The 26,676-nt window shown below is 47.1% G+C and overlaps 1 protein-coding gene across 5 annotated transcripts in view; it reads right to left on the bottom strand.

The window, feature by feature from the left end:
- CA12 (carbonic anhydrase 12) overlaps nt 1–26,676 on the bottom strand; it is a 55,980-nt gene that overhangs the window by 11,629 nt on the left and 17,675 nt on the right. For all 5 annotated transcript variants that reach the window (XM_044232015.1, XM_044232013.1, XM_044232014.1 and 2 more), the window contains exons 3-8: nt 8,310–8,489; nt 7,323–7,465; nt 4,040–4,135; nt 3,101–3,164; nt 2,760–2,917; nt 1,332–1,458 (exon numbers count right to left, since the gene is read on the bottom strand). In XM_044232015.1, the coding sequence (XP_044087950.1) occupies nt 1,332–1,458; nt 2,760–2,917; nt 3,101–3,164; nt 4,040–4,135; nt 7,323–7,465; nt 8,310–8,489 (768 nt within the window). The remainder of the gene's footprint in view (nt 1–1,331; nt 1,459–2,759; nt 2,918–3,100; nt 3,165–4,039; nt 4,136–7,322; nt 7,466–8,309; nt 8,490–26,676) is intronic.

Genomic DNA, 26,676 nt, shown 5'->3' on the forward strand with positions numbered 1-26,676 from the left:
CATATAGATTCTTGATTTTTAGGAAGGGTCATTGTTCACGGATTCAGTTTTCAGACCAGGAAACTGAGGAAAAGAGAGAAATTACCTTAACCAGTGGCATCTGGAGAGGAGAGCACAAAAGATAAATTCTTGGGCAGTTCTGGATTCTGTAACTGACAGAAGAATCTAATTCCGACCATAGGTATGGGTCCGTTCAGAAGGGCACATTTCTAAAGCTTTTTGGCAAGGGCTTCGAAGTACAATCTTCCTATGTTTAACTAAGCTTAGTCAGTGGTAATTATAATCTCACACAATAAGAAAGGAACAACAACAAAAGAGGTACACCAGAGGAGACCTGGTGAGAGCTGACAGGTGAGTCAATGGGGTCATGTTTAGATGTGGTCACCTGGCCCAGTTCAGTGACAAGTGATGTACAAGGATAAAGTGGAACTTCCACAGACCTACCCCACTTCTGACCACTTGCGGTTCCCTTCTCGAGAGTGGCTCAAGAATCTAGTGAGAAAGTGAACTTAGAGCTTCGAAGAAGAGTGTGGGTCCCAACAGTGTTCTCTTACCTGTTTCCCTGGACCCCCCGGCTTCCAAAAGTATCGACCCAGATACTGAACAGATAAAGATGTTCAATGTCCTTCTGGGGAGTTAGGGTTACAGATGTAAAAGAAGAGCTGAGCTTTCATAGTATTAGGACTAAACCAAACTTCACGCTTCATTCAGTATAGCTCCTGTGTGCCTGTGCTTAAGGAGATGAGACCAAAGGGCAGTAAACGCAGACGCTTTCTTGCCTGACGGGTCTTGCTATATTAGGCTGTGAGCTGCTGTGGCTGCAAACGTAGATTATGCCCCTCTGTGAATCCTTACAAAGGACCTTCCCGGACATTGGTGATGCTGGCGGTGCTATGAGTCACCCAGCCAGACTAGAGAGGGGCCTTCATGCCAAGACAGCCTAGGGTAAGAAGGCAGGAGTTTGATCTCATGAAAACAGTCCTATTGTGTGTCTTAAAGAAGGGTAGTTCTCCAGAGCAGAGAGGTCCTCCAGAGCATCCTCTCATCCCCATCTGTGGGAGACTCCAGATTTAATGAGGGCTCTGGTCCAGACACCTAGAATCTGGCTAGTGTTACCCACAAAGGCTCAGGGAAGTCAAGAGCAGAAAGGCAGTCTCAGTAAACCCACACACTAAGTAGCTTCTTACACACTCTCGTTCCCTTGGTAGCCAGAGTGCTCTTAACCCAATTCCTAAGGGCATCGATGACAAAGCCCGAGGGTAGCCACCTAACTTCATAGAAGATGGGTGTCTTGGCACCACACTCCCCCCACACACACCGCATCTTCTCACCTTGTCGGAAAGAGATGTACACCTGCCTCTCCTCAAACTCCTGGACCCGCCGGAAGTTGTTGACCATTTCTCTGGGGGATGGGTCATCCACGTATGTGTAGTACAGAGCAGTCTCCAAAGCCAGCAGCTGCAAGGGGAGCAGCAGAAACATAACCCGTGGGCAGAGTGATGCTCTCTTGCCTGACCTCAATGGTGAAGAGAGCTCTGGGGCTTGGCAGGAGGCACATTAGAAAGCGTGGGAAAGCCAGAGAACCATGCCCCTCGCCAGCAGGTATCTGGTTGACTGGGCACTGGGTGAGCGTCTTTCCTCTCCTCCCAATGCTTGGAGGAAGGTTAGCGCTATGAGCTGCTGGGTGGCAGAGGGACTCCTCAACCTCCCACAGAAATAGTGTTCCTCTCATGGGCCCGACTTGGAACCCAGCTCTAAATTGGAGGGACCTAATGCTTATTCTGATGGTCTCATCTAAAGGAACAAAAAGAAGGAGGCAAGAGTTTCACAGACCCTCTGATGACTGGTTCCACAGAATTTTCATACACCCACGTAGATTATATAATCGGTTTCCAAGGCAGTTTCTAGGTTAGGGTATTACCGTTTCCCTGATATTTCATCTCTTGATTCATCACATCTTTATTCCTGTCCGCCTACCTGTTGCCATTTATCTACATTACTCAGATCAGTAGCTCATAGTAAAAAAGAAGGAGCAACAGAGAGGGACTTCCTGGACTCAGGGAGAGGGCCAGGGGAGCGGGGGGCACCAGGAGCCCATGTGTGGCACTGCCTGGGCCGTGTCTCCGGGACAGCCAGTTTTCTTCTTGATGAATTTCTGCGGAGCAGAGGGATGGACAGTGACCACAAACTCCAGTCTGCCTTTGGGGCTTAGCTTTGTGGCCAATCAGTGGGCGATCCCACAAGCTCCCTCATCTGTTTACCCCTCACTTTCATCACCTGTAAGATGAGAGGGTCAGAGATGATTGCTGAGGACTCTGTGCCCCCAGTTTTGCACTAGACCTTGAGCTTCCTGAGGGCAGAGACTGTTGCTTACTTACTCCTGCAACCCCAGCCTTCTGGTTTGTTAAACCATCTAACTGGCTCCGTCTTTGTTCCGCCTATAAAGGAACTGTGCTCTCTCCCGCCACAGAGGAAACACCATCCAGCCACTGAGGGAAATGTTAGGAAATGCAGCTTAATAACTCATTTGTAAGGAACTGTGTACCCAGGTTCATTTTCCTAGCTTGATTCAATAACTCCACTCTGCAACTCAGCCTGTCCTTTCTGCCATGCTGCCAGGTGCCTGTGATATTTGCAGAGGTTTGGCATATCTGTCAATGAAGCTCTAAGTGAGGAAACCAAGTTATTGATGATGATCTGGGTGATGGCAGGGACCAAGATACCACATGGTCTGTGACTCAGAAGGGCACGACAGTTACCTGCTCCTGGGAAATTTGCACAGCGTTCCGGAAAACTGTCCAGAGCACTGTGGGGTGGCAAGGGGGTGTGGTCAGGGACCCTTTGTAGCGGTAGTACTCATCGGGCCTCTCAGGGAGCAGCTCTTCAATGCTGAAACCTGGAATGAGCACCTCTTGGCCTGGAGAGACATGGTGGAGAAATGATGTCAGCCTTTCTCCCCACGGCCAAGGTGCTGCTGCGCCCATGACCAAACCTAGAATATGAACCTGCTCGCTGCATTCATTTTTCTTCAGGTCACATGGGAGTGACTCCCTCCTTCTCCAACAGAGGGCGAATATGCATCCAAAGACCCCTTCCTTACCTTTGTATCTTACATCTTGAAGGTGCTTGAAGATCTTGTCATAAGACGGATTGAAGGAGCCTATCTGCAACAGAGATAGGGCAGGCTGAACTAGTGCAATTCTGTTGGCTGAGCCTGGTTCGACTGCTGCTCAGGGAAGGGCTCAGCTAGGGGCATATAGTTCCCATTGCCAAGATCCTCTCTGGAGGATGCACTTTACCAGGACAATTATGAAGGATCTCTGGGCTGTTAGGGATTTGGGGTGATGGTCCTGTCCTCTTGCTTCTCAGGATCCACGGTGCTGAGCACTCAAGGCACTGGGGCTTGTGTGTCCCAGGGCAAGGAATGTGGCTTGCGCTCCTGATCATCAGGCTGTGAGCCGGAAAGCCACAACTAGCATGTTCTCTAACCAGAACTTAAGGGAGCTTGAGTTCACACAAGCCAAGTCAGGTAAGCAAGCATGTTGAGAAATGAGGTACATGTTGTCTTATTAGGGAGAAACATGCAAGCAAATCAGGAAACATTCCCATTTTCTGGAACTAAGGAAGTAGCTCACTCTAGGGTCCATGTAAAGAATGGAACTTGGATATCAGGAGTTGTGTAAGGGATTCAGATACCCAATGAGGCAGCATTGCATGATCCCCAACCCCAACCCCTACACTCAGGTCCTATCCAATGGGCAATACTGAGCTTTATGCAACAAACAGAGCTAGGAACGAGGGCTCATTTTTTCCAGTGTTCCAAAGGACATGCCCATTTCCATTGCCCAGCTACAGAAAGTGCCGCCTCTAGGCCAAAAGAGAATGTACCCTGTGGGGGAATACCTCCATCTCTAGAGGCAAGACACGGCCAAGGAGAGTGGGCCATACACATCCAACAGACAGGAATTCATGGACCAAATGCTGAGTCTGATATCCTCCTGGCTTCAAATTTCACATAAAATCCCTTTAAACTTCTTACCTCTATGAGAACAGCTAGAACGGCGAGGCCCTCTGACTTGTTACTGGCGCTGCTGGCGTTGGGGTACAGGTCTGAGTTATAGTGGACGATATGCAGCTGCAGTGGAAGAAAAGCCGCTCACGGGATGGACGACTCCTGAGAACCCTTGACTTCGCAGGAGACTCAAATCCAGTGGGGAGGACAGAACCCCTCTACCCCTGCCCCAGGTAGATTAGGCCTCTCAGACCCTTTCCTTCATGGCCTCCCCAGTTTTCCCTTTTCTCTTAGTCCTCCAGACCAAAAACTCTACCAGGGCACACTGTCCATCTTATTCACTCATTGTATTCGTGTCTGATATGTGCTTGGAAAGTACCAGGTATACAACAGATATTGAATGAATGAATGAATGAATGAGTTTTTCTACTAGCCACAAAAAAGCTTGGGTTCTTTGAAGGACTTCTCTCTTCTCAATCTTTCTTTCTTTCTACCTTTTCTCTTTCCCTTCCTTCCTTCCTTCCTTCCTTCCCTCCCTCCCTTTCTTCTTCCCTCCCTTCCTTTTCTCTCTCTCTCTCTCTCTTTTTTTTTTTTTTTTTTTTTAGGGTGGGAGAGAGATGGGGAGGAGAGGGAAAGAGAGAATCTTAAGCAGGCTCTACATCCAGCACAGAGCGAGATATAGGGCTCAATCTCAAGACCCTGAGTTCATGACCTTAGGCTGAAATCAAGAGACGTTTAACCAACTGAGCCACTCAGGCGCCCCCTCTGGTTTGTTTTTTTTTTTTTTTTTTTTTTTTTTTCAACTTATTCTGGAGCCTATGGGAAAAGAGTCTCATTTAGCCTGTTCCAGTCTCAGCCTGGCCTCTCTGCATTTGCTCTGGAAGTAGTAGTGGCTGAGGCAGGAAACCTCCAGTGCTAACTTATTATAACTGTATCCAGAGTAGGACGCCTGTTTATCCCACAGCTGGAAAAAAAAAAAATCACAGCATGGGTTTTACACAGATTTAATCAGCCGTATTTTAAGATAGCAGAAAACAAGAATGTTACTCCCTGAATATAGATTCTTACCTTTAAAAAATGAAATTCTAAGCTCATTTTTTTCAAAGCAGGAATTACTTGTCATTATTAAAGTGAGGAAAAGAGAACTTCCCAAGAAATCTTACATTTAAAAGTCTAAGTATTAAGACATTGTTATAACATATTCTGATGATGTTTAACCTAATTTTTAATCCAAAAGGTAGTGTCACCTGTCCTCCAAAAAATTGTATTAGTAGGTAGGTCTATATATATGATACACATTTTTGTTGATTCTTTGCCTCTTGGGATTATAACACATTGAGACTTTCTCTCTTTTCCTTTTCTTCATCTCTTTTTCTGTCTTCTGTGTTTGTAAATAGAATTCAAGCATATTTTATTGAATATAGCTCAATGTTCTTCAAATTTAAATAACCCTTTCTAATTTTTAAAAACTATACGAAATTATTTTTTCTTTTAAGTAGTCTTCTATTAAGATTTCTTAGGAACTCTTACTTTACCATCTTTCTCCATGAAGGATACAGCCTGTCATGTTGCCCATACCATGTAAGCTTGGCCCAGCTTTGGGAAATGGAGACTTCTATATGGCTAAACCTCTGAAGGTCCTATACCCTTATCTCTATAGCTGCCCTTTGTGCTCATGGTCTGTTTCACCACTTTTCTTACTGTGTTCAGATTAAATCAAGAGGAGATGAAGACTAACACAGACAGAACAGAATTCCCTGCCGAGATTAAGAGAGTCTTCTTTATAGGACTCAATCCAGAAGAACTGCTACACTTTCAGGGACACTCCACAGAGAATCTGCCACTTTGGGGTCACCTTGATGTATTTTTCCTATTATAGACATGTATGGTCCACCTTCACCAAGCCCTTGGTGATGGATGTGGCTTATGAGCAGAAAATACACTAACTAGAAATATTTTTAAATGCCCAAACTCTCCCAGCCTACACCCTAACTCCTTCTTTACTCCCTATAGGTAAGTAGAAGCCTCCACATTGCAATTAGCCTGAAAGAAATTGCAGTCCTGGAGGGTCAGAGATGGGTCTGGTTTGAAGTACGTGCACCTCCAAGAGTGCCATCCTATTAGGCTGGAATTATAGCCCCTCCACACTTGTAACTCGACCTATAATTAGCCTGAGACATTAAGCAGTTTAGCAGTAAAGAAGAGAGAATGGTCATGTCATTATTTCCTGGCTGATCAGTAGCTTTTACCTCCTTGTATTTATTATCCTGTAAATTTTCAAAACCATAGGCCCAAGTTCTATCCCTTGGGAGCTCTGAAATGGAGCAAATCAAGCACCCTGCATCCCCCCTGCACACCTGTGGGGCAGGCACAACGCTCCACTCCTCCTGTTTTCGTGTGGCCTTTTGGGTCAGTGCCGCAGGATGACATGACATAACACAGTGCTGTGCTCACCTCCCAAACTATCCTGGTAGAGTCTGTCACTGCGCTGACGTCCAGCCATCCCTCGGCTTGCGGCCAAGTAGAAGAGTAACCCTGGGTCCCAAGGTTCCAAGCATCACCCATGCCCAGGGGAAAGGAAAGATGGGAAGGGAAAGGCCTATGCAAACATCATGGCATGTGAAGAAAGACTGAGAAGTTTGCGGGAGCAATTAGCCCAGTATGATCCAGCTGTGGGATACATACAAAATAGTATATAGAATGGGCTTCCTGATGCATATTCTCAGATCCTAACTCAAGTCTAGGGTAAGAGGCTGCCCCGGCTGATGATACCTTGCGATCTCTAAGGGGTATTACACTGATCAGACCCTTATAACCGGGGTTATCCACTGTTTTTCCGTTGACTGGTGTACCTCACACTTCTAACAGGTTTGGCCCTTGGCCATAGGTGGCTCCATGGTATTGGAGCACACAGATACCATAGTCAAGATGCTATTATGTGTCTGGGATGACCTACGTCAGCCAGACAAGCTGGTGGGATCTTGATCTGTGCAAGCAGAAGGGCAATGTCTAGAAAAGGGGTATGTGCATCCCTCTGCCCTCCTGGAAGCACTGCCTTCTGAGCAGTATCGTTCAGTAAGCGGCAGAGAGACAAACTCTGTGTGTTGAGGAGAGGAAGGGGACCAGGACACCGCAAATGAGCTGGAGGTGGCTCTACCTTCCTGTGCTCTTGACAGCGTCAGGCATGGGCGTGGCGAGCCTAAAGGCAGCCCCTGCTTGTGCTCCGATCTTACCTGTCCACCATCCAGGTGGAAGGGTGCCAGACCACCCACCGCGAGGCAGCCTCTGCCAGCCCCATGGCTGCACTCACCTCTGCGGCAAAGTGCTTCCCACCGACAGTGTGCTCGGAGCCGTGCGGGTCATTCCGGTTCCCCCAATGCAGGTGCAGCTGTGTGGCAGTGTAGCGGGACTGGAGGCCCTGGAGGTGCATGTCCGGGGTCAGGTTCAGCCTCACTGTGGGGAGTGGAGCCTTCAGAGCCCTGGCCCGCTGACCACTGCCTGAGAGCAGTGAGGGAGGCAATACCCCCCTGGGCCCAGACAGGAGGCAGGTGGACTCAGCGAGCAGAGAGACACAGCCTGAGGATCAGAAACTTGGGCTCTTCTGAGAACAGCCCCATTTCCCTAAACCAGTTCTAGCAGCACCAACACTTTCTTGGCTCCCCTGGGAAAAGGATGGCAGGAGCATGAATACTAGACCAACGGGTGGGTGTTTTCTTTCCCTCCATGTATTACACACCCATCTATGAAGATAGAAGTTAATGAAGTATCTGCCAAGCCGTAGAATATAACAATAACAATAAAAATGACTATTTATGAGGCATCTACCATATTCCAGATCCCAACATACGTAATCTCTAGTCTTCACAATACGCACCAATATGCCCATTTTCCAGACAAAAACTCAAGGAGGTTAATATTCTTACCCAGAGTCTCATGACTTCTAAGTTAGGAGTCAAGCCAGGATTCAAATCCATGTTTGTCTGACTCCAGAGCCTGGGGGACCCCACAATGAATTGCATGGCTCCTGGAGTATTTGAGCCAAGGGACCAATGGGCTCAGGCCTGTCCGCTCCCCCCTCCCAAGAGATGTGCTTCTTCTGAGAGGTGCTGGCCTGGCAGAGCAGCCCCCGGCATCTCCTGAATGGTCCAGGCATCCCTGGGCTCCCCTGAACCTGCTGCTCCCTCCCCTTCTCCTGAATACATCCGTGGAGCCCCCTCCCTGCTGATGGAAGCGAGCAGGCCAAGGAGCTGAGGATGCTCAGACATCCCCTTGCAGATCGCAGAGATCTCTCTCTCACCTGAATGACCGTCGTTGGTCAGGATAAACTGCTCGTTGGCAGAAACATTGTAGCCTTGGAACCCCAGGGGCACAAGGCTGGCGTCGTACTGGAGAATGTCACTGTGCAGGTCTATTGGGGACTGTAGCATACCCCCACATGCCGGGTACTTCTTGGACCAGCTCTTTTCCCCATCGGGACCTGGAAGGGGAGATTCAAGCCCAAAGTTTAGTCAGTTTTCCACAAATGTTCTTTCCTCCCTTTCTTTCTTTTTTTTTTTTTTTTAAAGATTTTATTTGTTTATTTGACAGGCAAAGATCACAACTAGGCAGAGAGGCAGGCAGAGAGAGTAAGGAGGAAGCAGGCTCCCCGCTGAGCAGAGAACCTGATGTGGGGCTCAACCCCAGGACCCTGGGATCATGACCTGAGCTGAAGGCAGAGGGTTTTACCCACTGAGCCACCCAGGTGCCCCTTTCCTCCCTTTCTAATTCTGTGTTCAATAGGATCCACTGCTTTTCTCCTCTTCATCCCCAGAGGGATATTCTTCAAGGCCCAGAGAGCTCAGCTTACTGCTCACTTGCTCTTAAAGTGATATGGGGAAAAGACTAGAGCAAACCCCATGCCAAGGACTAGGGCCCACCAAGCTCCATTTGAATTTTACATTGTTCATATTTTGACACAGTACATATCTTCTCCACATGAAGACCTACTGATTTTCAACAATTTTGCATCTGTTTATGGAGCACCTATTATGAGCAGGAACTACTCAGTCTTGGGGCCGCCAAGTTGAACACAACAACAGGGCCCCTGCTTGCCCAAACTTGAATCTTCTGGGATGCTTCAGGCTGGAAAAATTGGCCACAGCTCCAGGGAGGTCTCTGGGGTCAGTGGAGTTATAGGTATGATCTTCCTAGTAGGAAACCCTGGAGGACATTGACATACCCATATCTAGAGCAAGTATAAAACCCCACCTGTTAGGGATGCTTGAAAAATATCAAGTAATTGAGGTGCCTGGGTGGCTCAGTGGGTTAAGCCTCTGCCTCCGGCTCAGGTCATGATCTCAGGGTCCTGGGATCGAGTCCCGCATCGGGCTCTCTGCTCAGCAGGGAGCCTGCTTCCCTTTCTCTCTCTGCCTGCCTCTCTGCCTACTTGTGATCTCTCTCTGTCAAATAAATAAATAAAATCTTTAAAAAAATATATCAAGTAATTATATTGCTGGAATCACAGAGCTAAGTGCAAAGTTTATACTGAGAGAGTGTGACAATACTAGGAACTAATGCCAAACTACCAGTGAGCAGGAAGAGACTTAAAAAATAAATCCTCCAGGGCTCAGGCTTCTTGCTAACTACCGGGTAATTGTTCTTCCTCTGGAAATGGCAATAAACAATCCAATCCCATGTTCAGATAAACTTTCTCACTCCCACAGGGAAAAGAATCTTTAAAGAATGTAAAGCTGTGTTTAAAAGATTATCTCCTGTGGTAATTAAATGGATTTTCCGGCGGAGGTTTCTCCAGAAAAGCAAATAATTAGCATGTCATGGCTCGTTAGGGTAGAGCCATGGTGCCCTGTGGGCTCTCTCCGAGTTGGGACCCAAGTTTTACCACCTGGGGTCCATTAGTATTTCAGCACCAGGAATGATAGTAACTGAAGCAGAGAGGAAATGAACACCACTTCTTCTGGGACCCCATCCATAGACAGCAGCACTATTTCACAATACACTGGCCTCACAGAATCCTGGCTCCTTACCCCTTGTTCTCTAACTAGGGGACTTCATCTGAGAGTAAGGAGAGTCAGAAGAAAAACTTGGTGTCCAGGTCCATTTAAAATGCTATGAGAAGTTGATCCGAGGTCTGGACATGCACAGTAGAACCCTACTAATTTTTCAGGCTTTCAACCTTTCCAACTCTTGGAAATGTTCGAACTTGAAAGGATTTCAAAATGTCCTGTCCAACCTTTCACTGGACACCAGTTTTCTCACTTGCCCATGTCAGTCAGGGTCTTCACTGAGCTGCATTTTAATTTTCAAGACCTCAGAGCCCTGGATTCAAAGCAGTTCAACTACACCAAGATGGCAGAGGGAGAGGGAGCCTGGAGGACATCAAAGTAAGACCATTACTCAGCTAAGGACAAAACCAAATTCCTGGGGCACCTTGGTGGCTCAGTGGGTTAAGCTAAGCCTCTGCCTTCGGCTCAGGTCATGGTCTCAGGGTCCTGGGATCGGGCCCCACATCGGGCTCTCTGCTCGGCAGGGAGCCTGCTTCCATTCCTCTCTCTGCCTGCCTCTCTGCCTACTTGTGATTTCTGTCAAAGAAATAAATAAAATCTTAAAAAACAAACAAACAAACAAACAAATCCCTTAGGGACAGCAGGAAGCCAAAAGGGAGCAATCCTGAGGTATCACACAAACCCTCAGGTCAGCAAGAGTGCAGCTACCAGGAACAAGCCTTCTAGAGTGAGGCCGCCAGCCTTTTTTCTGCTCACAGTGGCATTTGGACCCACAGCCAAGGTGGCAGAAGCTGCCAGCCATGCAGGAATGGAAAAACTCAGTGAGTAAAGAGGTACAGCAATGAAATGATTTCTCCTTGGATGCATGACTAAAGGGAACTGGGTTAGAAGGACTTTCTCTTCCCAGAACAGAGGTTCCAAAAGGTTTCATGAAGAGAGCATTCTGGTGCTAACTAAACCAAGAGCTCTTTGGGGATAGGAACATCTCATTTTGATCCCTGTGAGCTCACATTGTGATTAGGGCCACATGAATAACAGACATTTGGTAAACACTTTGCCAAAGAATAAAAGATCCGACAGAACAGAGAGCTTAGGAAAAGGTTATCAGGAGGAATTTTTCTTTTTCATTGTGCCCTAAATACTCTTTATTGGAACTGACACTAAATTGGGTATTTGGGAGCAGGAAAGGCTAGGGATATAAAAGGCAACAGAGCCAGTGTTGGCAAAACCTTCTTCAGAAAGAGAAGCAGTTATGTTGGACCAGAAGAGTCCAGAAAACAAGATTTCAGCACCAGCCATCCTACCACCTCAGTGAGTGACCTTGAGCAAGTCACATTCCCTGCCTGAGTCTCCTTTACCCTTCATTCAAATGAGAGAATTGAACACTGTGTTCGGGAAGTTCCGCTCTGGCTCTGAGCTCCCAGATGGATGGAGATTACTAGGACTAAGCGCCTCCACCCTCTGTATCAGGCAAGTTTGAACAACTTGGAGAGAGCTGCTCATGCCAAGGCAGCTAGCTCCCGGGCATGTGACAAAGTGCCTGTTGGGAAGGGGCTGTGGGACTGAGAGCACAGGGCACTGCTTCTCCCAGGTCCCAGGGCACGCAAGCCACCCACCTCAGGAACCTGCCGCAGTGTTAGCTGCCGTCACCAGGGGGCGCTTGTCTTTGATCACTAGCCACAGCCCTTTACGGGCAACAGGATCTAAAAAGCCTTTTCTACTACTCCTGCTTTATTATCATTATTTGTAGTAGTTTTGGCCCTTACAACTCTATAGTATCAGCAAGGTAAAAACTGCACCATTATAGATGGTGCATTCAGGCTTTCATGGCCTGAAGCACCTCAGCCTGTGAAGGCCTTCAGTGGCCTTCAGACCCTTCCCAGTCAGCCACCATGGTCAGCCTGGCTTCCCCACCATTATAGATGAAGCACTGAGATTAAATGATTTGCCCTAATTAGGCCTTGGCTTAGTTACAGAGTTAACCTCCCTGGGTCACAGAGCCTCCATGGCCTCCTGTGTTAGTATTTATCCAGGAGATCTGGGGCATTCCTGTGTCCTCCCTCCCCCGTGCTCTCCCTGAAGACAATGTTACCATCACCCTTTCCTCTCCCATGATGCCTGGCATGGAGCAGGCCCTTACCTATTTACATGGCCGTATTCGGATGCTAATTTTCTGCTTGTTCCTCTCCAGGGACACATGCCCCTTTATTAATCCCCTGAGCTTCCCAACTACCCCATATCATTTTTTTTTTTTTCATCAAAAAAGAAAAGAAAACTTAGGTCACTTGCTCAGGTTCAAAATTTACCTTCCTAAGGGCGCCTGGATGGCTCAGTGGATTGGGCCACTGCCTTCGGCTCAGGTCATGATCTCAGGGTCATGGGATCGAGCCCCGCATCGGGCTCTTTGCTCAGCAGGGAGCCTGCCTCTCTCTCTCTCTCTCTGACTGACTCTCTGCCTACTTGTGATCTCTCTCTCTGTCAAATAAATGAATGAAATCTTTAAAACAACAAACAAACAAAATTTACCTTCCTAGCTTCCTAATTTACCTGCATGAGGATGTGTTCTGTTTGGGTGCATTCAGTAAGAAAGAAATCTGGTTTACTCCCCTGTGGCCAAGAGATGATCTGCCAAGTATGGGGTTTCATAGCAGTTCATTGGACCCCCCTCCACCACCAGCATGATGGCCAGTGTCCCCTTCTTGCATGGTTGGGGACCTTGTCAGAGCAGCCTCCCATCCTCGTGGCTTGTGAGTGAGAGGGGTATGTGGTGCCGTGTGGGTGGGCACCAGGGAAACAGTATTGGGGTGTTGTCAGGAGACATCTTTCGACCCCCCCAACCCTAGCCTCTGCCTGGGGGATGTGTGACTTGTTGCCAAAGTAACGCTCGCCTTTTGCAGGCAACCACAGCCCAGACTGTGGCTTTTCAACTTGGTCTCAACTTTCACACTTATGCCAAGTGCCCTGGTGCCAGGAAACCTCACTTGGGACTGATTCGTCCATAAGAGGCATTCATTTCCAGCTACCGTAAACACTCCACTTTTCTCAGTTTTGACTTTGCCTTTTCAGTTAATTGGATTCCTCACATGATCCCGATAAAGGAGATCATGTGTATCTCCCGGTTTGTTTTTCCAAGCAAAGTCAAAGCGTTATTTCTTTCCAGCTCGTGTTTTTCTGCTTTAGGCAAAACAGAGTTGGGCCAAACTTCTGTTTTGAAATGTGACAGGAGATTAACATGGCCTAGCTTAAAATGCCTCTTGTGATCTTCGATTGGGAATTCTGAGGGTACAGGATCCGCATTACCCAAGGACAAGAATTTTTTGTCCTGGAAAATTTCAAACACAACAACAGAGAGAACAGCAAAATGAACCTCCACATCCCCCAGTTTCAACAACTAACCACTGGCAGAAACAAATCAGCCTCATTTGTATTGCACCCACTCTCCCCTATCCCTGGATAATCCTGAAACAAACCCAAATCATTTCCATCTGTACATACTTCAGTACGTGCCTCTAAAACATAAGGACTCTTGAACCCACCTTACCATTACCACACTTAAAAAGTTAACAATTCATTAAGGTTATCAAATCTCGTCGGAATTCAGTTCTCCAATTATCTCATCACTTTGTAATGTTTTATTTGTAACCTTCAGGATTCTAGTGAGGTGCGTATATTGCAGTTAGTTGACGTGTTACAGGCCTAGATCTCAATTTGATGGCGTGATGCCTCATCAGAGAACAATTGCCCCCCACTCCTTCTTCCAAGGCTCATAATCTCAGAGCCAGGTTGGCTCCGGTTGTCCTCACTCGGTCATGGAGTCCCATGTTTCCATTACCATCACCACCTCTACCACCCCAGGACCCGCCCTTGTCTTGTCACACCGCGCAGGCTTCCTGCGGAGTCCCTGCCTCAGCCTTTCCTAAATTCACCACCAGGCTCCTTTCTTGTTGAGACCAAGTTTAACCAGATGTCACCCTGCTTCGAGGCACAGCCCCACCCTGCCCCTCCCTTTCTCTGAAGCATGCCCTCCCCACCCAACAAAGCCGAGCGGGGTAGTAGCCATCTTTCATGCCCTGAAGCACCTCAGCCCGTGAAGGCCTTCAATGGCCTTCAGACTCTTCCCAGTCAGCCACCATGGTCAGCCCGGCTTCCCCCCTCCTCAGAACACGCTGTGAACTCAACCTTCACGAATGTTCTTAAGGCTTCAAATGCTGCCCTCTTTCCCCTTCTCCTTTCCAAATCTTGTCCACACTTGAAGTCCATCTCAAGTCCTGCCAAAGCTACTCCAGCACTTTCTCCTTGCCACGGACTCCTTAGCCAGCCTGCTGGGGGGTCTGCACAGCAGTACAGTGATGGGAATGCTTCCTTAAGCCAAGTGCATGACCGATGTCTCCAGACCAGCCCCTCAACCTGCTCCAGATTAGAACTCTGTCTGCAGCTTTCAAAGTCCTTTTGAGGACTAGAGCTTTTTGTCACATCCCTCCCGCATGTCTGACATTGTGGCCCTTATGCAACACTTAAGAAATTGATTTGGAGGGTTTCTTTTTTTTTTTTTTAAGATTTTATTTATTTGACAGATCACAAGTAGGCAGAGAGGCAGGCAGAGAGAGAGGAAGGAAAGCAGGCTGTTTGCTGAGCAGAGAGCCCGATGCGGGGCTCGATCCCAAGACCCTAAGAACATGACCTGAGCCGAAGGCAGAGGCTTTAACCCACTGAGCCACCCAGGGGCCCCGATTTGGGGCCCCACTAGGTTTCTTAAGCTAGTTTCAGAAACCAAGCCATAAAGGGTTGAGAGAAAAGTGTGTGTGGATGTGTGCATGTGGTTATAGGAAGGTGAGGGTTAACAAGAAGGGATTTGTTCTTAACGGATAGACTTCAACATACTTCCTTACAGAAGGGAAAGGGAAAGAGAGAGGAAGGGTTGGATCCCGGAGAAAGAGGAGCCTATGAACAGAGTGTGGCCCTGAGAAAACAGCGGGCTGGGGAAGGTTCAGCCAGCAGAGGCAGAAATTAACTCTGGGCTACTGAGTGAGGCACTCGATGAATGTTCATCATATGGATCAACCAGAACACTGAAGCCTGCCTGGAAATGAAGCCCATGAAGTAAAAACCCAGTCAGAAATCCAGGAACTGGGGCATCTGGGTGGCTCGGTGGGTTAAGCCTCTGCCTTCAGCTCAGGTCACGATCCCAGGGTCCTGGGATCGAGCCCCGCATCAGGTTCTCTGCTAGGCAGGGAGCCTGCTTCCCCCTCTCTCTCTCTCTGCCTACCTCTCTGCCTACTTGTGAACTTTGTCAAATAAATAAATAAAATCTATAGGGAAAAAAAAAAAGAAATCTGGAACTCAGCAGGCCTATGAACCTGATCAGAGAGGATTGGCTATGGGAAGACAAAGCCATCTGGTTTTCCATAATGCACCAAAGTGCACCAATAAGCCTAAAAAAGTCAATGTGATCTTTTTTAATGAGCTTACATTTCACTACTTCCTTAAAACATCTTGTGGTTTTGTTTTGTTTTGTTTTAAGATTTTGTTTATTTATTTGAGAGAGAGAGCAAGAGAGAGCTCAAGCAGTAGGGAGTGGCAAGGGAAAGTGAGAAGGAGACTCCCCACTGAGCAGGTAGCCCAGTGTGGGGCTCAATCCCAAGACCCTGAGATCATCCTGAGCTGAAGGCAGACACAACCAGCTGAGCTACCTGGGTGCCCCAATATATTATGTGTCTTGTTTTTAAAATTTAGTTACAGAAAATTTCAAAGTAGGTACAAAAGTAAAGAGTATGGGGGCATCTGGGTGGCTCAGTTGGTTAAGTGTCTGAATCTTGATTTGGGCTCAGGTCATGATCTCAGGGTGGTCAGATCAAGGCCCACACTGGGCTCCCAGCTTGGAGCCTACTTAAGATTCTCTTTATCCCTCTCCCTCTGCCCCTCCTCCCCTCTCTCTAAAAAAATAATTAAAATAAATTAAAAATTTAAAAAGTAAAGAGTATCATATAGTGGCCCCATGTACCCATCTATCTACCCGCAATGTGTTTAGTTTTGTCTATCCTCCTCCACTGGATTATGTTAATGAAAATCTGTGGATGCTTATCTAAGGATAAGAGGTCTTGAAAAATAACTACAATGCAATTTTCACTTCTAAAAACTGTTGGCAGTAATTTCTTAATGTCATCAAATATCCAGTGAGTGTTCTGGTTTCCCCAGTTGTCTCATAAACTCGTTGAACGGTTTATTAGAATCAGGGTCCAGAGAAGGTCCATGTATTGGGACTGGCCAGTATGGCTCCTGGCTTCTCTACAGGCCCGGCTTTCATCCCTCCCCAGTACTGGTGTGTTTACTCTGTACAAATATAGGTACAAACTTACTACTGCCCCAGGCAAATAATCATTGATGCAAGTAAATGCAGGATCGTTTTATTATCTTTTAACCTGTTTGCAGACACGGTATAGGGATAAGTAAAAAACTTTTATGAGTTGAGTGATTTCTTAAACACCTGGTACATGCATTGTAATCATAAAAGCAGAGAGCTCCTTAGAAGACAAGAACTACCTAATAACTGCTAGTTTCCCACTGGCCATGCTTTCTCACCGACTGTACATCCTCTGTGCTCAAGAATAATTAACACTTCAATAAAAATATTGTTTGTAACTTGGACCATATCTGATGAGTCTGGACACACACAAAAGCGCATTTGTGGTTATCCTATTTTGAGGTTTGTCTTTTTGGGCCTTTCTGAGTCGGTCCCTCAGATCTGCTGTTGCCCCTGACCTCTTCCTGTGGTCACATTCTCTGAGGTACCCTATTGCCTGTGTCCATATGAATGTGTGTAGACAGCTGCCTCAGAACACACCGTCAGACCAAAACCTGCCCCAGTGGAAAAAACTCTCAGGCAAAGTTTACATACTCTGAATGTTGACACACTTTTTTTTTGATCAACTGTCAAAGTTTCAGTCCAATAAGAGCTTTTGGTTAGTCTCCCAAAGTTTGTTTTCTATGGGGATCTGACTGTATAATAAAAATGGACCTTGTCCCAGCGTGTATATTTAAATGGAAGCGATGACAGATTGTGTGTAAAATTTGAATACACATTTAGGGAAATGGATTACATTTGTCATTAAAAATGCATACTCAGATGTTGACTAAATATTCTTCCTTGGAATGCTGCTTAATTTGGAAGTTCATTCATTCATTTTTTCAACAAATGCCAGGCACTGTATTAGGCACCGAAGATGTGCTGGGGAACAAAACAGATCTGGTCTCTGTCCTCATGGAGCTTACATCCCAGTGGAAGAGACAGGCAATAAATTGCAAAGAAACAAACCAATACGTCACGAAAATTATTCCAGTCTGCAATCAGTGCTGTGAAGGAAATAAGCAAGGATGAGGATGGAGAAAACAGAAGGATCATTGTGGACCAGATGCTACAGGAAGGCTTCTTGGAGGAGGTGCCATTAAAACTAAGACGTAAGGAGTGGGACTGAGCCAACCATAAGCAAAACAGAGGAATGGCATTCCAGAGACGGGGCATAGCAAGTTTAGAGGCCTTGCTGCAGCAAAGAGCTTATGTATTTTATATGCATGTGATGTTTCAACTCAGAAAGAACCGAGGATTCATCTGGCTTCCCCTTTCCCAAGCTGGGCATCACCCTATGACAAGGCAGAGAATCACCCGGCATCATCTGCTCACATACACTCCTCTGTTAGAAAGGTCCTCCTTTCAGGGGGCTGATACATTTCTTTCCCTGAGGGCCACCAGTCACGGTCCCATGCCTAGAGCCACCCAGAACACAGCTAAGCCCCAGGACCCCATTCAGAGGGGAAGGTAGCCTTCGGACCCCTCTAAATCCATATTGAAACCACACATCCTCAGGCTATTGTTGGGATGTAGAAGCCACGTTTAAAAATATGTTTAATATCGGGGCATCTGGGTGGCTCAGAGGGTTAAGCCTCTGCCTTCAGCTCAGGTCATGATCTCAGGGTCCTGGGATCGAGCCCTGCATTGGGCTCTCTGCTTGGCGGGGAGCCTGCTTCCCTTCCTCTCTCTCTGCCTGCCTCTCTGCTTACTTGTGATCATCTCTCTCTCTGTGTCAAATAAATAAATAAAGTCTTAAAAAAAAGTTTAATATATACTTTATAGCTCCTGCAGTTTACTTCCGAAGTTGATTAAAAGACACAGCTTCTCAAAGAAGTCCAGGGGATTCAGCCTATCATTAGAATCGAGTTCCCGCAGAGTCCACCTGGCTGCGTTCTGTCCCCCCTGCACAAGGCCACATTCTGCCACTTCTGCCTGTTTTCCTGCCGGTCAGGTGGAGAGGCATGGCCATAAAGACCAGGATCCTGTCCAGGAGGAAAGGAGGCTAGCAGGGGTGTGGGTTAATGATTGATGGAAGAGGTCTTTTGATTTTATTATAAACAAGTGGAGGCCAAGGAATCAAACTGACATTTTCCTTTGTTAATGTTGCAAATGAGTCAGAGACAAGGCAGTAAGGGAGGGCCAGAGAGTCAGGGTTACTTGTTATTTACAAAGCTTAAAGGGAGATTGCTAAAGGCCATTCTGCTTTCTTGGATTTTATACTACAGATTAATACAAAAGGGAAAGTTTTCTTCTTCTTTTTTTTTTTTTAAGATTTTATTTGACAGAGAGAGAGGGAATACAAGCAGGAGAGTGGTAGAGGGAGAAGCAGGCTCCCGGCTGAGCTGGGAGCCCAATGTGGGGCTTGATCCCAGGACCCTGGGATCATGACCTGAGCTGAAGGCAGTCGCCTAACAAACTGAGCCACCCAGGTGCCCCATAAGGGGAAGTTTTCTAAAGATGCTTTCATATTTACTCTATGTGAGACTCTCCTCTTTGTTATTTCAGTTCGTGTTTGGGCCAGCTTGAGAGGAGGAGCTGACACTGGGGTGAAGCAGGGTTTGGGGATCATTTCTGGTTTAGCCATTTCGGGGGAGGGGTGGGATTGTGAGGAAGAGGTGAGCTGTAAGACTGGCTACCAGCTCAGTTCTCTGTTAGCCCTCAGAAGCCCTTTCCCCTCCCCAGTAATCTGGAGGCACTCCCCTCCCCAGTAATGCTAGGGTTGTGAGGGAGAGGAGAGGTCCAAGGGCAGATACCTCTCCCTGCCCATCTCACCCCCTAAGGCAGGACAAACCTCTCCTCTGTATTTCTCTTTTCCTAACAACACCTACACTTACCAAAATAATACTGTATCTTCCTACCCCAGGAGAGCAGTGGTTCTCAAAGCGTAGTCCCTGGGCAAACATTATCATCATCATCATCACCACCACCATCCTGGTCACCTAAGAGCTCATTAGCAATGCAGATTCTTGGCCCCAACCCACACCTGAATCAGGCACTCCTCCGGAGCCCAGTGGCTGTCATCAAAGCCCCCAGGTGATGCTGCTCCTCCTGGAGCCTGAGAATACTGCACTTGGCTTTCAGCTTGCCTCTCTCACTCTTGGGTCCCTGACTCCTACCCCAGAGCCTGGCAAACTCTAGTGTCCCACAAATGGTTCTTGAGCAACAGCTGCAACTAACCAGTAAGTTAAACAAGTTGCTACATTGGGAATAGCCTCAGCCCAGTGATGAAACCTGGGCAGGCTCCAGTTACTGGTCAATGTTCAACCCACGATCTTCCCTTCCGTCTTCCTTGACTCATTCACAAATGAATCGTGGTGTAAAACTGTGAAGTCCACAGTCAAGCCAGATGTCCTGCTCCACCCTCTTTAAAAAAGAATATTAAAAATATTCTTCTCCATGTTCAAGCATCTCTGAATAGAAAAGCCTGCAGACATCATCTTTTTAATGTACTATTAGATGTGTAATTCTGGAAACATAATGTGTTTGAGGTAATTATTCAATGTTATTAGGAACATAACTTCCTTTTCTCAAACTCTTTTTATGGCTCAGTTCATTTTAAAATTTTTTTTATTATGGTAAAATATACACAAAGTTTACATTTTAACAATTTCTTAGTGAGTTCGTGCCATTAAGTACATTCACACTGCCCTGCAACCATCACCACTATCTGTTTCCAGATCTGTTTCCATCACCCCAAGTGTACGTCACGAGTGGGAATGTGAAATGATGCGGCCAATGTGGAAAACAGCATGGTAGCTCCTTAAAAAGTTAGAATTACCATACAATCAGCAATTCTATTCCTAGGTAGATACTCAAAAAGAACTGAAATCAGGGACTCAAGCACATACATGGGCAACAGTGTTCACGGCAGCATTATTCCCAGTTGCCAAAGGGTGGAAATACCCCAAGTCCATTCATCAGCACATGAACAGATAAACAAAATGTACAGACATATAATGGGATACAATTTTTCCCTAAAAAGACTTATCTCATTTTAATGTACAATTTCTTTTCCTAGAACCCCACCTCGTAGATGTTTAAGGAGAGCTGAGGTAGGTCTCCATATTTGCACACCTATCACAGAACCAAAATTACAGTAGATGCTCAGTAAACCCTCACTAGTTGAGGAAAGCTCTCCTTTAATTTCTTCTCTTGAGTCCAACCTCAGAGCAGTTGTCAAACGTGAGTGAGCATCAGAATCTCCTGGAGGGCTTGTTAAACAGACTGCTGAGCCCCGCCCCCACAGCTTCTGATTGGGCAGGTTTGGAGTGGAGCCCCAGACTCTGCATTTCTACCAAGTTCCCAGGTGATGCTGCTGGTCTGGGGACCACACTTTGAAAACTGCTGGTGTAGAGTGGTATTTTTTTTTTAAGATTTTATTTTATTTTTTTGACAGACAGAGATTACAAGTAGGCAGAGAGACAGGCAGAGAGAGGAGGAAGCAGGCTCCCTGCTGAACAGAAAGCCCGATGCGGGGCTTGATCCCAGGACTCTGGGATCATGACCTGAGCTGAAGGCAGAGGCTTTAACCCACTGAGCCACCCAGGCGACCCTAGAGTGGTATTTCTTAACTCTGGACCTACTCTGGCATCTCTGAGAGCCCCTGAGATCTGGTTTAATTGGTCTTGGGTGGGGTCAACACACAGGAAGCCTTAAAAAGCTGCCCAGGTGATTCTAACCTGCAGCCACAGAAGAGAAAAGCTGATGAAAAGCTCTCCTCAGATCAAAGGCCTTGATGTCAGAGCCAGAGATTTTACCCTCCCTCGCCAAGGTAAGATTGCTTTTTAAATTTTTAATTAATCGATGTTTTCTTGTGGTAAAATATATATAATATAAATCTACCGCCAGTGACATTTGGTGTGTTCACAGAGGTGGGTAACCATCACCAACTCTTTAGCTCCAGAACGTTTTCAGCACCCCACAGGGAAAACCCAACCTCGGTCCCCATGCCCCTCCTCCCCTCAACCTCTGGTAACCCCTCATCTACTTTGTGTCTCCATGGATTCGCCTGCTCTGGGCAGTTCATGTCAGCGGAATCAATATGCGGCTTTTGAGTCTGGCAAGGTTCACACAGTACAGTGTTGTCATGGTTCATCCGTACTTCCTTCCTTTTATGGCTGAATCTTATCCCCTTGTATGGACACAGCACCATTCGCTTATCCATTTGTATCATTGCTTCTTACTATAGTTTAAATATTTGACTCTGGCTAAATTGCCCTGTTAGTCTGTAAAATAGTTGTTGACTGGAATCAAGCAGCAGTGTTTCACCTGTGTGCGTTTTAGAAGCACCTGTGACTATGGGGCACCTGGTAGGCTCAGGTGGTTAGGCGTCTGCCATCAGCTCAGGTCATGATCCCAGGATCCTGGGATCAGGACTCTCATCGGGCTCCCTGCTCAGCGAGGAGCCTGCTTCTCCCTCTGCCCCTCCATCACATGTGTGTGAGTGCAGGCACGCTCTCTCCCTCTCTCTCTCTCAAATAAATAAAATCTTAAAAAAAAAAAAAAAAGTCCATGACTAGAGCCAGCGTGAAGGCAAGATGAAGAAGACTCAGCCTGGTTTCCTGGAAACATGGGTCTAGGGGTCAACGAGGCTATTATTTGTAACAGGCTCCCAAATGAGAAGGGGAACCCTCACGTCATAATGCTAATAGAGGCGTATTCCATACAAGGTGATGTGGCAATGTTTTCTGGCAGTAGAAGGAAGTTGGTGGGAGAGCAAATGATGTGGGCAGAAGCTGCCTCTGTGCCTGGCTCTTTCCCTGGCAAGAAGAGGTCTGGAAATGTCTCAGGTGCTTTGAATCATTGATATAGCCTTCTCCTCCAGCTGACAGAGGAGGTTGCTCGTCTTTGTTAAAAGTGTGAGGCTGGGGGGCGCCTGGGTACCTCAGTGGGTTAGGCCTTTGCCTTCGGCTCAGGTCATGGTCCCAGGGTCCTGGGATTGAGCCCCGCATCGGGCTCTCTGCTGAGCAGGGAGCCTGCTTCCCCCTCTCTCTCTGCCTGCCTCTCCGCCTACTTGTGATCTCTGTCTGTTAAATAAATTTTAAAAAAAATTAAAAAAAAAAAAGTGTGAGGCTGGGGGTAACCCACCATGACTGCATTCGGGGTTAGACAGTAGGTCAGGGACAATGGTGGATATCTAAGCTGAATGTGATCCCCACAAGGAATTTAGCTGTGGTCTTCTGATGTCTGTTAATAGAACCAGTACCTCCCCTTTCGCTTTTACTGTGATCTCTCGCCTCTGTTTTGCAACCAAGCATCTTCCAAGAATTGCCTAAGCTGCTGGCTTGTGCCTCTTTACTTCCCATTCAGACTCACTGCTCTGTGACTCTGACTTGAGGCCCACACCTCACTGAATTCAAACAGATTGTTCAGTTCTTGTTTTTCTTGCAGTCCTTGGCCCCAGCGTCCACCACCACCCCGTTTCTGAAACCTTTCCTCTCCCACTACCTGTAGCTCCCTGCCCCCTAATGTCAGCCTTCCCATGGTTCCGTCCACTTCTGCCCTACCCAGTTTCCTCCTGAGCTGCAGAACTGCTGCCTTCTGGATGCCCCTACTGGATGCCCTTGGCTTCCTGAAACCAGACATGGCTGCAGAGGGAGGCAGATAGACAAATGATTAAAAAAGAACAACCAAACTTGCCATCTTTTCCTCTCTGACCGTCCTCCTTCCAAAACTTCTCTCGCTTTCTTCGAGTTTCTCTGTCTCAACGGATGTACCATTTACCACACCAAAACCTAGAATCGAATCTTCTCCTTTGATCCCATTGCTAGGCACAGGGAAATAATGATTTTAGTTTTATGTGTCTTTTTGAAAAGCTTATTCTGAAAATTTTTTAATGTACAGAAAAAGTTAGAAGAAAAGCACAATCAATTCCCATATACTCTTCACCTAAAACACTAGCTGTTAACATTTTGTCACACCTGCTTTATTACTCTCTCTCAATATATACATCTATACATACATTATTATTGTCATTACAGTTCTTCCTCAGCCTGTGATGGGAATATGTCCCAATAAACCTATTGTAAGTTGCAAATACCATGTAATTTGAAAATGCATCTAACTTTCTGAACATCACAACTTAGCCTTACCTTAAGCATGCTTTATACTAGCCTACAACTGGGCAAAATTATCTAACACAAAGCCTGTTGAATATCGCATCTAAACTGTTGAGTACTGTGCTAAAATTGAAAAACAGAGTGGTTGTCTGGATAAAGAATGGGTAAGTGTGTCAGTCGTTTATCTCGTGTTGGGGTGGCTCATGGGAGCTGGGGTTACTGCCTCTACCCAGAGAGGATCACACCACGTATCACTAGCCAAGGAAAAGACCCAAACTCACAACTCCATGTATAGTTTCTACTGAATGTGTGTCACTTTCACACCATCCTAAAACCGAAAAATTTTAGGTTGAACCATCATTAAGTCAGGGCTCTCTTTTGAGAAAAAGTGTTAGACATCATGCCCTCTGGTACTTAAATACTTCGATGGCTGTCTCCTGAGAACAAGGACACTTTCTTACATAATCACAGTACAATTCTCCAAGTCAGGAAATTTAATGATTAATACGATACTGGTATATAGTATTCAATCAATCAAATCAAACCAATCAAATTCAATCAGTATTCAAATTTTGTACATCCAGGCTCAAAGGATCTTCCCACAGATTATGTATGATTTATAAAAGGGAAACATGGTAAAAATGAAATGGAGAAAGCTACCAGGCATTATCTTAACTACATGATCAAAATGATCACCAACAATGCCATCGAGTGCCTCCTGATGAAATGCACAGGCAGGGACACATTACTTCTGTGATGTTCATGCCAAAATGTACAACCTGAATCTCATGAGAAACCCCTGGACAAACCCAAACTGAGGGACCTATGAGGAGCTTCAGGAACGTCACAGCATGAAAGGTCTAAAGAGACACCAAAAAACATGCAATGAGTTATCTGGATTGACTCCTGCATCAGAAAAAGTGCTGTCAAGGTCACATCAAGATTCTTTCAGACGGGGCGCCTGGGTGGCTCAGTGGGTTAGGCTGCTGCCTTCGGCTCAGGTCATGATCTCGGGGTCCTGGGCTCGAGTCCCGCATTGGGCTCTCTGCTCAGCAGGGAGCCTGCTTCCCTCTCTCTCTGCCTGCCTCTCTGCCTACTTGTGATCTCTCTCTGTCAAATAAATAAATAAAATCTTTAAAAAAAAAAAAAAGATTCTTTCAGACTTGGCGTTGCTGTGTCCCCACTGGCACAGCCTTTATTCAGACCCACACAGCTCCATATCTGTGCCCCTCATGGGCCCTGTTTCTTTGGCCTTACCCCACAGCCCTCCCCTCTCCACGCTAATGCACACCACATTCCCACATTACTTTGCTGAAAGGTCTTCAGTCGCTCCTTAAGGCTTTAGGAGTTATCCCAAGATCTGCAGTGCAGTCCTCAAGCCCACTGTGATCTCACCTCCTCCAACCTTGGCTTTCCCCACTGCCACCTGTCAAAAATCTGAGGTCCGTGGGCAGGGAGTGGGGGGTGGGGGAGAGCTAAAATTTCACCCAAGCTAACAAGTTATGCTGCCACAGCTTCATTGCAAAGACACAAGACTCATGAGTTGGAGAGAAAGGACAGTTTATTACTCACAGCAGTAGCGGAGCAACATTTGCGCCTGTTTGCCAAGCCTGGTTCCACGGGGCGCCACGATGAGGGCTGGGTGACACCTGCATGTGCCAACTGCTCAGCATCATGGCCATGCAACTCCCCGTTTAGGAAATCCCAATCTTCTAGAGCGGCAATCGGCAAGCCCGCCCAACTTCACTCCCAAGGGAGACCTTGTCTTTATCTTACCGGACAGCAAACAAATCTGCTCTCTGCCCTACAGGGAGATACCCCCTCTAGCCTATAAAATGATCTGCTACGTAAACATCCTTGTAATGATAGTCTGGAACCAAAGCCATCAGCACCCCTTCCCACAGACTTGCTGAAACACCAGAGACCCAGCAGTAAGAGTCTCCCACCACCACCCCTCCAACACTAGGCAGCCGACACCTGATTGTGTCTCTGTGCCACGTGCTCTCACTCCCTCTTCAGACCTCTGTGATCCACCAGGGAAAGCCCTGCTCTGCCCTAACTGTATCCGCCCATTCACAGTAACGTTCCCACAGACTCCTTGCCTAGCTCCTTTGTCTTTCAAGAATCAGCTCTCAGGCAGGCCTGACAGCCACTCTTGCCCCCAAATGGAGACCTTTCGTGCTCCCTTGGTGTCCACAGCACCAGTGCCTGGTGTCCCAGCACTTAATTTGCTCCACTGTAATTGTGGCTCACACGGCTGCTGGGCCCTTGGCTGTCCACTTGTTGAAGGCCAGGGCTGCATCATGCTTATCTCTAATCCCAGGACCAGCCCACCAAGAATAATAAGTTCAGGGCAGGTAGAAAAGAACAAGTGAATTGGTGAATAAACTCTTCTTTTAAAGCCACCAGCCCTTTCTTCCTGTCACTTGAGGTCGAGGCAGATGTACAAACCGATGAAGCTGAAAAACTGGCCTGGACGAGGGGTGGGGCAGGTATGGGGTTCATAAGCAACTTCCAGATTCTGGGGCAGGAAGCAGAAATGGGTTCACGGGGAGGCCTTCCCCATGTTGCCGGATGGAGCACTTTGACCAGCCTTCTCCGCTACACGGACGTGAGGCAGGGCCCCACCCAGGGTCTCCCTGAAACCGTCGCCCCAGCCGAGACCATCCAAACATGGTGCTTCAGGCTGGGATGCTGAGTGTTCTATTTAGTGATCCAGTGATACAAACTGGATGCATCTTTCACAGGTCTGCGTCCATGCCAAGGACACTGTTTTTCTAAATATGTATTTAGGTGTCTTAGACAGGAATGTTGTCGTCCCACTTGTGATGGTATTTCACACTTCAAGTCCATATTCTCTCCATTGTCATCTGGCCATGTCTAGAGACATTCTGGAGCCCTGGCTGGCAGGTGCTACTGGCACCTACGGGGTAGAGGCCAGAGATGAGGCTGTATATCCTGCCATGTGCAGGACAGCCCCCCACAACACAGAATTATCCTGCCCAGAATGTTCGTAGCGTGGAGGCTGAGGTGGCCTGGACTGGACGGACTATTGGGACTGCCTCATTTGGGCATAAGCAAGAAGGGCCAGACCATACAGCGTGGAGGTTTTTCTTGAAGGGACTGGGTGCTCTCACTGTGAATCATCCTGGGCTAGAAAGAGGAATAGAGGCCTGGAGACAGGGAAGAGGGAGCACGCGAGGACTCTGGGCCAGGAGAGCAAGACTGGTGCCTACATGATGGTGGGGGACCCATGGG

The sequence above is a fragment of the Neovison vison genome, chromosome 13 (assembly GCF_020171115.1).
Source record: "Neovison vison isolate M4711 chromosome 13, ASM_NN_V1, whole genome shotgun sequence".
NCBI lineage: Eukaryota > Metazoa > Chordata > Mammalia > Carnivora > Mustelidae > Neogale > Neogale vison.